The following is a 13538-nucleotide window of genomic DNA, read 5'->3' on the forward strand; positions in this document are numbered from 1 at the left end:
GTGGAGGAGATGGAGAAGGAGCAGGGAGAAGGAAGGAGGTGGGGGGGGGGTTACATACAATTAGTGTATCCTGATGTGCAGAGATGAAAGCGTTCATTGTGCTGCAGAAAGCTGAAATAAGACCAAGTGTTATATTTACAGTTGATCTGCTGCATGAAGCTGTGTTCACAAATCTGTGTGTGTGTTGTAGGTTTGTAAGCGGCAGCAGGGACGGTACAGCACGAATCTGGCAGCTGCAGCCTCAGGGCTGGAGGAGCATTCTGCTGGACATGCAGACCAAATTACCCGGGTATGTGTGTGTGTGCAGCTGACAGAGTCTGGCTTTTCCACCAGCGCTGCCGTGTGCAGAGCTCACAGCCGTGGGTTGGGATCATCCTGCGGGTTTCTGTTGTCAGTCTAAATTTGACAAAAATCAATCATGTTGTGTACAAAAGTCCCACACTTATTGTGTATGAATATTCCCCGTGGAAACTAAGCACAGTTTTGAAGCCCAAACATTTATTTAGAGATAGTTAAAATAGACTTAATGCCGTTTGCACCAGCAGCAATTATTTACATCTGTATTAAGTGTATAACCCACAGCACGTAAATACTTCAGTAAAAGAAACAACAACAACACTTTAACACCTGTGGCATCAAGTGTGACACAGTGATTGATTACCTGACCCCTGCTCCCAGACAGAATATAGATTTACGGCAGGCATGAGGCGACAGCGGATGAATGGAGATGACACTGATGGGCTATTGAAGTCATTACAGCCTGAATGAACACAACAAACATGAGACAGCAATGAAAATAAATACTGACTTTATTGAGTCTACCTATTTCTCTAAAATATATATATATATATATATATATATATATATATATATATATTTATATATTTATATATATATATATATATATATATATATTTAATTGTCTGTAATAACGGCGCTGAAGCTTGGATGTTATGATAAAAAGTGAAAACCACAACAAACACTGGGTATGAGTTGAATGATCTTAAATCATCACAACGTAACATGACTGATACAAACAATTTTAAGCCTTTGTTAAGGCCTCTAAAGCCTCGTTTCCACCGAGCAGTACAGTACTGTTCAGTTTGGTACGCATTTTTTCCTGTCTCCATTCTGAAAAGTTGTGGATGGTACCAGTGGAAGCGTTCCTTAGTGTCCCCATGTTTGGTCCCCCCTCTGTTGGGGTACCTAGCACACAGATCTGGTACTAAAAGGTGGAGCTGTGAACACTGCAGCCTGATTGGTCAGTAGAGGACGGTCACTCTGCTCAGGGTTGAGCTGTGGCTGGTTTTGAGGCTCATGCAACCACTGTTCATACTGTGGAGAGTTTTACATACATTAGTTACTATCACTATAAAATGAAAGGATAATTCACTGGGCCGACTGCCGGCAACTTTTAAGGTGGAACTTACTCAGTGCATGAGGTGACGACGTGAATCAATCAACACACCTTAAATTTCACTGTGACAACTTTGACCATTCCATTAGTTTTTATTGTCTCTCTTGACCGACACTTTTAGTAATAAGTGGATCTTCAGTGTTTAAAAATATATATTTATTTCGACCCGATTATGTGAACTGCATATTCTAATCCTCACTTGTAGGAAAAAAAAGTGTTGCAGAGTGTCATTCCTGTGGGCTACAGCAACACAAAACCCCTGAGCTTGCCTGAGAAGGATTAAATGCACAAAGCTGCTTTTTTTAAATATCCCATGGAGAGAGACTCTCACTGCAGCCTGTTCTGTTTTGTTCTGAAAATGTCGGCGTGCAGCCTCGTTCTGTGGATGATAAACCAGGTGCAGACTGATAAAGGAGGAAATACAGTGAGTGCTGGACGGAGCAGTGAATGACAACAACCCCGCCCACATTTAAGAGGACTGTTTGTGGTGGAAACACTAGGGTCTAGGTACCATGTCTGAAGCGTTACTGTTGGTTCCAGAGGTGCCATACTGAAAGTGTCTGGTGGAAACGGGGCTTAACGTGCATAAAGTCTGAGTCAGGGACTTGTACAAGAAAGTGATGAAATGTTTTTGATGTGCTGTTTTTCACAGTTTACATACGTAAACAACAACAGCAGATGTTGTGAATAATTATCTTAAACAGTAAAGAGACAAAGGTGTCGCTGTCAGAGTGGCTCGCTCCTCATTAATGGTGTAAAGAAGTGATGACAGCAGATTAACTATTCTTAGCAGGAATCACCAGGTGAACTTTTCAGTGTTTTTAATCACATTTTAATGATTTTACAGTTTGTCTTTTATTTGCTCCTTTATGCAGTTTGTGTTTACAGAGAAAACCACACTGATTTTAATCGTTCTAAACTTGACATTAGTGTATCACCGTCTTCCCTTCAGGAAGTACAACCCTCCCCCGCTGGAGGACAAGGTAACCAAGCTGAAGGTTACTATGGTAGCATGGGATCGCCACGACGGTACGGTGATCACAGCGGCCAACAATCTGACGCTGAAGGTGTGGAACTCCATCACCGGCAACCTCGTCCACATCCTGATGGTATGTAGTGATTTAAGACATTCACATACAAACACAGATGAAAAAACACACAATGAAAAGTAAATGCTCATATGAACTTATCTTTAGTGAGATTTTAAAGGTGTCTTATCAAATTTACAACTGACTTCTCACTTTCTCAGTTTCATTATAAGGTCATGGTAATGCGGGGACTGTCAGAAACTCCTCTACTGATGCATTCAAGGGTGTGGGACATTTGATAGTTGTCTTTGAAGCAATACATTCAAACCCAGAAGATAAACAAAAAGTAAATGTAGATGTTTGTTAAAAATTTACGAATACGAATTTGGTTGTTTCTTGAATGAAAAGAGTTTTGGTTCAGTAGCTGCTCTGAACACTGGGCTATGAGAATGCCCATTAATACACTCACAGGAAGAGGTTTAGTCCATTAAAAGAATACTTAACCTCCCAGATGACCAGTTGTATATCAGTCACTCACCCTGTGTCACCTTGAATTCAGGGAGAAAATTGTGTTTCCTCACATGCCTCTGGTGAACAAAGAATCCACTCTGACAAATTTGTGGTGAATTGAAGTCATGGGTACAGCAGAACTATATCAAAACATCACTTCATAAACTCTAACACAGCTCATGCAGTATAATCCAAGTCTCATTTATCCAGTTGTATGCTCAGGACTTCCTCAAGAGAACTAAACTAAAAGTGAAACGTATCTCAGCTCTCTTTAAGGCCAGACTCCAGTGACAAAAACAATAAATTGACCTGGCTGAACACAGGAGCTGCTGGTCTATCACTGACTCCATCAGTTAGTTAGTTTGTGTTAGGTGGGACTTTGGTGAATTCAAGCTAAATCTTTTAAAACACGAATAACCAATGAGACAGCTTACAGAGGATCCCTAGTGGGAACCGAGGACCTCAAGTGGACATCATGGCCCGGTGTGGGGACTGTTCGCCAGCAGACAGGGTGGCTCCCCAGAGGGTGGTCAACACAGCACAAAAAATTATTGGACTCCCCCTGTAGACATCTACAGGTCTCGCTGCCTCAGCAGAGCCTGCAGGATTGTTACAGACAGTACTCACCTCTTTCACTACTTGTTCACACAGCTGCCCTCTGGAAGACGCTGCAGGGCCCTGAAATGCTGCTACTCTAGGCTTAGAAACAGTTTTAACCCCACAGCCATACACTGCATATACACTTTATCTTGTCCTTTATGAAGCACCTTATTTATCATTTTTTAGCCTTATCCTATTTTAATGTGTGGCTATGTGGATTTCTTTTCTCTGTCCAACTTTGTGTCTGTTGGGCAGAATTAAACAAGCACACATTTCCATTATTACAACATTTTTCTTTTTAAATTTTCCTGAATGAGAATCCAGGACTAATCTGTAAAGATTCCTTTCCCTCTCCTATCTGTTACATGCCAGCTTCACCTGTACTTCCATCCACACCTATATTCAAACACACACACCTGCTCATACTTCATCCACCCTCTCATCCGTTGCCCTCCACCCCTTCATAAACTGCCCGCAGTTATCCATTGGACAGAACCATCCAGAACCAATGTGCTTTAGGGCTGCAACGATTAGTCGACTAATCGATGACTAATCGACTATATTTAGATAATTGGTGACTATTGTAGTAGTCGACTAATCGGTCTACTTCATAGAAAAGTACCCCAAAATACTCGTATTGCAGCTTCTTACGTTCAGATATTTGCAGCTTTACACACTCTCCCGTGACAGTGAACTAAAACCCTTTGGCGTGAGTACGAAACAAGACATTATATGACATAATTTTGGGGTTTGGGAGAGACAGATCGACATTTTTCAACATTTTAACACATTTTTCGATAAAAGGATAAGTTGACTAATCGAAGAAATAATCCACAGATTAGTCGACAATGAAAATAATCGTAAGTTGCTGCCCTAATGTGCTTATACAACCATTAGTGGCTCAGTGAAAATAGACCCAAAACAACAACATCACAGCAAGTAAACCACCATAACCAATAACTAAAGTAAAATACACACACCAGAAAAATAGAAGAACTATCACCCTGGCTTTGGCGGACTCCACTCATTTTAGGATTGTTTGCTGGTTTGTTTGTCCTTTAAAAGAGAGACGTTGACAGCATGATTACTTATTGTACAACACACTCAAAACAGGATTTGGTGTTGCCAAGTGGTAGTTTCTTCTCAGTGCATTAAAAAAAAAAAAAAAATACACACCGATCAGCCAAAACATTCACTGATAGGTGAAGTGAACAACATTGATCATCTTGTTACAGTGCAATGTTCTGGCCCTGCTGGGGTATTTGGGGGCCAGGTCAACACCTTGAGCTCTTTATCCCATTTCTCAGGTCATTCCTGACCATTGCATTGTCCTGCTGAGGGGGCACTGCCATCGAGTGTCATTGCCATAAGGGAGTTTACTTGGTCTTTAACGGTGATCGGGTGGGTGGAGCGCATCAAGTTGCAGTTACATGAATGCCAGGACCAAAGGTTTCCCAATAGAATATTGCACTGTAACAAGATGATCAATGTTATTCACCTCACCCGCCAGTGGTTTAAATGTTTTGGCTGATTGGTGTATACATAAGAATATAAGAAATAAGAGTGGCAGCATTCAAAATATGCACCCAAGTCTCACATTAAGTGTGGTCTTTGGGGTTTAATAAAGTCAAACCACCTTGACCATATGTTGGTGAATTTCTCTTGTTGTATTCTGATAGAATATGTCAGTTTTTCCATCGTATATATTTGATGGACTATGTCTATCCAATCTTCGACTGAGGGAGCCTGGGGGGCTTCAAACACTTGCGAGTTATGGCTTTCTTACATGCAGCCAACAGAGTTATCAAGATGATTCTACCTCTGGAGTTTATCTCTCGTGGAATATTGGATAAATATAAAGCATCAAATCTGAGAGGTATATTGGTTATGAACACCTTCTCTAAGATCTGATGGAGATTCCTCCAGGAAGTAGCCATGACAGGGCACGACCAAAATATATGATAGTGATTAGTGTTTGCGACCTGGTATTGCCTCCAACAATCCGAGTTGCTCGTTCTGTGTCGCTTCTGCTGGGGAGGAATGACAAACGAAGCAGTTTTTCTTTTATGAGAGATGGCAAATTTTGTTGTATGTGAATGTGCAATGACAATAAAAGCATTCATTCATTCTGGCTTTGAAGAGAGCACCGGTAAGTTTCACTTTCAGTTCAGTTCCGGGTTGGAAAGGTTGTCTGTATGGGAAGTACTGGGCACATGACTTGATAAATAAGACTTGGATTATACTGCACGAGCTGTGTGAGAGTTCGTCACTGGAGGCATGTGAGAAGTTTTCCTTATTAATTTAATGTAACACACGGTGATTTATTATACAAATGATCATTTGGGGGTGAAGTATATCTTTGAAAAACAAACACTGAGTGTGTTTACATGGACAGTTTAACTCCCTTTTCATTCGGAATGAAAATTTATTCCTATTAAAAGTGATCTTGTAAACACCTAATTCGGAATGAAAATGGCCAATGCGATTGAAAATTCATTCCGATGTAAGGTGCTGGAATATTCCGTTTCTTATTCAGAATGAAAGAATTGAAAGTATGCTCGTTTCCGCGGCAACGGGCTGAGATAGAGCAGTCCGACTCGTTGCACTAACTGGTTTCCATTCGCCACAGCACGGTCTTCTGTCTCCCTTCTTCGACCTTCTCCCTCCCTTCTCCTCCTCAACAAACGAAGCATTAGCAGAACAAGGTTGTTGTCGTACTGCTGCTTCAAGAATATAAGCAAAACAAGCCCGAAAAAGGCACTAAGAACGGCGTCGTCAAGCATCTTGTTATCCGGAACGAGGACTACAGTGTTTTCGTCCAGTCAACGTTAACACGTAACATCCGCCCCGCCCCCTATCCAATCAGAAACCTTCCCTGCCCCAAACCTTGCGCGGACCCGAATAAAGGCGATTAAACTGATCTCCCGTGTAAACCCTCATTCGGAATGAATATTTCCCATGTAAACTACCTGGAAACACTTTAATTCCGAATGATTTCAATCAGATTTATTTCATTCTGAATGAGAAGCCGTCATGTAACCGCACCCACTGATGACTTTTCTGTCTTTTAATCTATTGGAGAGTCTTAATTTCGATGTTTATGTTGTTTTATGTCAGGGTCACGAGGACGAGGTGTTTGTCCTGGAGCCGCATCCCTTTGATCCAAGGATCCTCTTCTCAGCAGGGCATGATGGGAATTGCATTGTGTGGGACCTGGCCAGAGGAGTCAAGATCCGCTCCTATTTTAACATGGTGAGACACTTGGACACCCTCACAGCCTCTCACTCACTGTCTTCTCTGAAGAGAGTGACCAGATCTGCACATGTGACACAGATGTCAATGAATCAGCAAAATTTGCATTTTATTTTTTTCTTTTCCCTTTTGTCTTTGCTTCTTTCTCACGACACGTTCTTTCTTCTTCCTTTCTCAGTGTCACTCTTTGTCTCACATTCCTTCCCTCTCACTCTTCTCCCCCTCCCTCACTGCTTTCACTTTCTCTATTTGCTGTCTGACTCGTCTCACTTCCACTCTGCTGTTTCCTCTGTCATTTAATGCACCGTGTGAGGTCGCAGGCATGAGACTGTAGGGTAGAGTGGAATCATGACACCACCCTGACGCCCATATGCCAGTGTACATATTCACCCAGTGTGTTAATCATTGTAGCCACTGTTGTATTTCCTGCTTGTGTCTCTATGGTTACTAGGAAGAGCATTAATCACAGTCTCAGAGCGAGTGAGTCACTCAGTGTGCTGGTCAGTCGGCCAAATCTTGGTGTGGATCATAGACAGTGGATGGTGTTGTTTGATGACACAAAGTGTGTGATGGTGAAATGGCCCAAATCACAGAAACTTAAAGTGAGACTATAGGATATTTGCTAAATAGCAACCCCTGTTGACACTAGTGACTATTACAGAATAATGGTAAATACTAAAACAAAGTTAGACAGCCACATTTATTTAAAGGTTCTTAATGTTGGTACATCATGCCCTGCAGAGGAAGTTACTCGTGTCCCCCAACTAGGCTGTCTGTAAACCACGTCACTGTGTGTCATGTTAGCTTACGTTAGCCACCATGAGCTACAGAACAAGCAACACTGTAGCAACAAAACATCTAAGTGTAATGAATTCAGCCAGAATTAATTTAGTGGCTATTATTTCTACTTCTTATTTAAAAAGGAATAATTGTAATCGTTTTTTTCAAAAGGATCATAGTCTTGTTTTTAAGGGCCAGTTCACCCTTTAAAAATACAACGTTTTCCTCTTACCTGTAGTGCTGTTTATCAGTCTAGTTTGTTTTGGTGTGGGTTGCAGAGTGTTGGAGATATCCGCCACAGAGATGTCTGCCTTCTCTCCAGTATAGTGGAACTAGATGGCACTCGGCTTGTGGAGCTCAAATACTTTCACTGTTTAAAAGTCCAGAATGTAGGATTTAGGAGGATATATGTGCAGAAATTGAATAAAATATAGCAAGTATGTTTTGTTTTAGTGTAAAATCACCTGAAATTAGGAATTGGTGTGTTTTCGTGACCTTAGAATGAGCTATTTATATCTACAAAGGGGGCAGAGTCCACATGTTGCACCACCATATTTCTACCATAGCCCAGAACGGACAAAACAGACATCAGCTCTACATAGGGTCATTTGCATTTTTGTGTTAGCAACCGTAACTAGCAGCCCCTATTATTGTTAAATCGCTGGGTCCATTTAGGAAACCTCTGTGAATAATTCGTCTCAGGGTACAGACATCCTAAACATGTGGATCCTAAGTTATCAGAAAATAAAGATGAGCCCATGTTAGCAGGTGCTTGGCTAGAGGCCCGTTTCTGATGAGCCAAACAGCATTGGAGAACCACTGATTTAACGTGAAACTGATTTATTCAGTGTTTTTCTTGATTTAAATCATCTTGTCTGTTTGTTTTGGGGAGGAAGAGACCTCTGCAGATAATTCAGCTCCTGGTAAAAACCTCCTGAGCAATGAACACTGAAGGAATTCTAACTGGGAGAAGTTTCAGCTGGTTGCAATCTGCAATCCTCACTGCTACATGATACGAAATCACCCTAAATTTTACACGCTGTTCCTTTCAATGCTCGTAATGTGAGAGTGCAGCAGTAGGAAATGTTCAGTTTGCACTAGAGGTAACGTAAAACAGCGCTCTACAGCAGTGGTTTTCAAACTTTATGTGCCCAAGACACACCAAAAGGGCGAGCCAAAATCTCAAGGCACACCTGTATTTAGATCTGTACACAGTAGATTCTGTAAGGTTTGTTAGGGCTTCTTTATTAGGAAACAGGTGTGCACAACAGACTGAAACAGTCAATTAAAAATTCAGTGATAACTTTTTTGTATCGGCTCAGTTGAATATTGCAATAATAATATGTGGTTATCACAAAATCCCACAGCACAGCTGGATTGGCATCATGGAACATCATTTGGGAACCACTGCTCTACAGATATAAAACGTCGAATATTTTTTCTTGTAAAATGTTGGCTGTAATCGGAGATTATTCAATAGACAGACATCTCTACAGCTGATATCTCCAACACTCTGCAACACCAAAACTATCTAGACTGATAAATAGCACTACAGGTAAGAGGAAGAATATGTATTTGTAATGTTCGGGGTGAACTGGCCCTTTAATGAAGGCAAACCTTGAATCCAGCTCAAGCAGAGTTGCACTCCTGTGACATAATCTTTTAGCGCATCATTTAACCAACTCACCCTCTGCAACACGTCGGTCTGTTAAAACTGACATGCACTGCTTGTTCTGCCTTCGCCTTTGTTTTATCAGTGCTGCTGCAGCCCATCTTTAACCGAACTACATGAACTATTAACATCACTATTCAACACCCTGCAGAGCTGTCTGTCCTCCAGGCGGCTCAAACACTTTTCCTGCATATACCAAAGAAGAAGAAGATGATTGAAAGTTCAGAGCTTCAGGTTCATCTGAGTTTAGTGCTTTTGCAGACAGTCTTTCTTACTGAATAAGGGACAAAGAGGCAAAAAGCTCTTAGGAAATGTTTTCATCTTGTGATTGAATGGAGCTATTGTGAGAGTGGAGGAATACCCACAGAATGAACTAAAGGCAACACTCGGCTGACCGTCAGAACAGTTAGAGTTTTGTCTCTTTGATTTTCTGTTGGTGAAGTTTCAGTTTCTGCAGGTGGTGCTTTGTTTTGTAACGGTGGATGTCACTGCTCTTTAGGGCAGGAGGGAAAAAGATATCAGCATAGTGTCGCGATACACGGAGGTGACGACTTATTTTATTCTATAAATTACAAATATTGCAAATACAACTTGAACTTTTGGTAGCCTGCCAGAATAATAAACTCAAATGCTTTTTCAGTGCATTTTGCTGCAATAAAAATGACTGAAGTGAGTTGAACAGAATGAAAACTTCACCTGATTAGATGTAACAGATTGTTACGTTCTCTGATTACGCCATGGGGAAGAGGGGTATAACAATAAAATTAAACCGAGGAAAAAAGGATCGAGGAAACTTAAGTATGAACAAAAACAATAAAGAAATAAAATGTTTACAGCTAGAAGCTTAAAGTCAACAACTAAAAACTACTTTCTCACAAATAGAAAAGCTGCACTATGTAACATATAAACAATGTGACTGTTGAATATAACTAAGAATAAAACATTGTGAAACACGCTCGCTCTGATAGGGAGTAAAGTTTACTGATCCTGGTGCACCACCAGAAAGGTTTCACAACCAAACACACACAACCTAACCTCCACGCCATGATGGGTGGTTGAATTCAGCTGTATGTAGTCACCATGCTTCTGCAGCTGGGGGGGGGGCAGGACCTGGAGAGACACACCAGAGAGAGCAGGGGCACGTTCAATATTAAAATGTTGTGCGTTGTTCTGCTACAGTTTCCAGGTTAAATGACATGTTTCTTTGAAATGTGATGAAATGGTGGGCAGCGGGCTTTGAGGTGTTCCCAGTCAGCAGTGATGTGCTTATAAACCAAATTCTGGTAAGCAAGCAGTGCACCTGTGTAACACAACAGGGGTGCTACGTTTTGTTGGGGTTGAACGCAGCCCAGGGCTAATGCTGCAGTCGTGTGCTCTTCAGATGGTCCCATTTCCCGAGCTGGGAAGTCACTCTTCCCACTTAGGCGTGTTCATGAGCTCTGAGTCATTACACCCTCTCCCTACCCACTTTGACTCTGTTTCCATGTTCACGTCTGCCCCATTGAACACTGTCCCAAACCAACTAGTGAGGAGTAGAGTGAGTTCTAAAACCCTCGGACAGTGAGCCTGCACCAATGCCGACTTACTGACCATGTGCAACGCCATATTGTGTTTGTCTATTACAAACGTAACCTGCTCAAACTGAAATAGACATATGCCTGTTCTCATACAGATATTAACATCTTAAAGGTTACGTTGTATTTAGGGTAAAGTATACCCTTCTCTAGTCTCTAGAAAACAGTTGAGTTAATTTTAATGTAGTGCTGTTTATTTACAAGAACTGTTAAGAAACCAAGCAGCTTATAAACATCAGAGTGAAAAGCCAAAAGGTGTTTTCAAAAAAAGGAAAGGAAAAGCCACTAAAGAAGCTTAGGGGGAAGTTTTATTTCTATTTATCTATTTTAAAGCCACTACAAGGAACTTTTAACTGGATATGCAAAAGTCTCTCGTTTCTGCTGATGTCTGTGCGTGACCTACAACAGCAAATGAGACCATCGGTGTGAAGATAAGCTATTTCTATATAGTGTATATCAATACCTTTAGGAAACTGTGTCCGGGTCCGCCCCAGGTCGCTTCCAGGACGAAACGATTTACAGCACTCAGACGGCACACGTCATCTTACCTAGCTGCTTACATTTATAGAGACTCTAAATAGTCGCTATTCCTCCTCCTCGACCCGACGTCCGCGGGGAGTTAAAATAGCAGCAATCATCGGGTAAAAGTTCTGTGAAAGCACTGGACTCACCAACAGTCAGCCACGTCTCAGTCACACAGAGAAAATCCAATCCTCAGGAAGTCAGGAAATCCTTCAGGATAAATGTTTTGTTCGCTAGCGATCTAGCATTTACCAGCCCAATCCTGGCAGGAGCCGGCGGGTCCACGGCGTTAGCTGTCCGGGGAGCCACACACAGAGGCCACAGGTTGCGCAGATTCACCCTGCGCCAGCGGGGACGAGGAGAGCAGGGGCCGCGGGGCTGGAACACCTCATCCGGGCCGGCGTCGACAGGGTCCAGCGAGTACTGAGAAATAAAGAGGCGAGGCAGCGCTCCATACTCAGTCCAAGAAGCTGTGGAAGTGCTCGCCAAACAGGCCTTCAGCCTTACCAGCTGACCACTGCGTTTACCCCAGCAGAGGTGAGCTGGGATCTCCGATAGGAGCGGGGCCAAAGTTTTCCTGTCTTGTTGATTCATTCATCCCCAAAACAAATCGTCTTTACAACAATACGTGTTAGAGCTCATGGGAAATGTAGGCTTCATTCTGGCAAAACACTACCGCTTTTGTCCACAGGGTCGCCAAAATCAACTCAAAATGAAAGTTCCCTGTAGAGGCTTTAATATATATCTCATTTAGAGGGTTATTTATTTCTTTTAATGATAAAAACATAATATACAAAAATTCAGGTAGGCCTATGGCAGCACATACAAATTAAATGTAAATGCTACGAATACATATAAAGAACATAAAATTGGATTAAGCTTTATTTTTCTCTATTGTTATGAAAAGTTTCAACAGTTTCTCTTTCGGCTCCAGAGAAAAAAATTTGTCCCAAAGCTTATCGCTGTGTTTACACCCTAAACCTTGACGAAGGGTGCTTCATTCAGCTGTGAAGGTGACTACAGAAGGTGTTACACGCTGTGATGGAGTGAGAGTGGGTAGGGTCCTGTTTTGGAATGGCTAGTAATGTTGAAACAACATGGACACTTCAGAGAAGATGTGTTGTATTCAATTGCCCAGAGCGTCATCAGGCTTTATATTAGCAACTGATTTTATCCCAGACTTGTTGCTGCACCAGTACATCCCCTAAAACTAACTTCCTAACTAAACTAAGTCACTCGACGTGGACAGCAGCTAACAGTTACAACCTAATACCATATTACAAAATGCATGTGAACAAAAATTGGCATGCAAATGTGCGTAATAAAAACGTTTATTGCCATCAACTGAACATTTACTTTCATCCACCATTTTTCCGCATACATGACGTTAACTCTGCAACCCATATACCAAAATGTTTGCTGACTTTCGAGTTGTTGTTCTAACCTCTGTGGGTGCTCACGTGAATTTTCCCAGTGGGGAACTCTTCATGATTATTCCAACGCCACATGAAAACCAACCCTGCAGTGTGAAACAGAGATGTTGACAGAGTTTTCCTTGTGGGAAATAATTAGCAGTTGAAAAAAAAGGTAATAAATCGCAATATATGTTATCGAAATACTTGGAATAATACTGCATTTTGACTTAAATGTTGTTATAATATCATTGCATGGGGTCCCTTGTGATTCCCACCCGGACTTCTCTTACTGTTGAACTCTACGTGTGTCAGTGTTGCTATTTTCATTTATTACTGATGTAAAAATCTTGTTGAATATTTGGAATATTTGAGCTTGAACATGTTGAGTTGACTGTGTTTTTTATGCCATACAACTGCTACAGTTGGCTGGAATTCCCTCTGGTAGTGTAATACTATGATTTACAGTGTGCACCTATTTACCTATGCCCCCCCCTCTCTCTGTGGATAGATCGAGGGCCAAGGGCACGGAGCCCTGTTCGACTGCAAATGTAGTCCAGATGGGCAGCATTTTGCAGCCACTGACTCCCATGGACATCTGCTCATATTTGGCTTTGGCTCCAGCAGCAAGTATGACAAGGTAATGCAACAGGCTCAGCTTTAATGTTTTTACACAAACGGTATCTATACCTGACATTTAACAACAGTAATTGATGTTATACCTAGCAACAAATGTCTTCATCACTTCCCCAGATCAGCGGCAGAGAATAT

At 41.7% G+C, this 13538-nt stretch overlaps 1 protein-coding gene across 1 annotated transcript in view; it reads left to right on the top strand.

Annotated features, from left to right (window-relative positions):
* LOC125897055 (pleckstrin homology domain interacting protein) overlaps positions 1–13538 on the top strand; it is a 76437-nt gene that overhangs the window by 19784 nt on the left and 43115 nt on the right. The window contains exons 13-16 of the mRNA XM_049590086.1: positions 191–289; positions 2370–2526; positions 6673–6807; positions 13279–13407. Of these exons, the coding sequence (XP_049446043.1) occupies positions 191–289; positions 2370–2526; positions 6673–6807; positions 13279–13407 (520 nt within the window). The remainder of the gene's footprint in view (positions 1–190; positions 290–2369; positions 2527–6672; positions 6808–13278; positions 13408–13538) is intronic.

This window comes from Epinephelus fuscoguttatus, linkage group LG11, assembly GCF_011397635.1.
Source record: "Epinephelus fuscoguttatus linkage group LG11, E.fuscoguttatus.final_Chr_v1".
NCBI lineage: Eukaryota > Metazoa > Chordata > Actinopteri > Perciformes > Serranidae > Epinephelus > Epinephelus fuscoguttatus.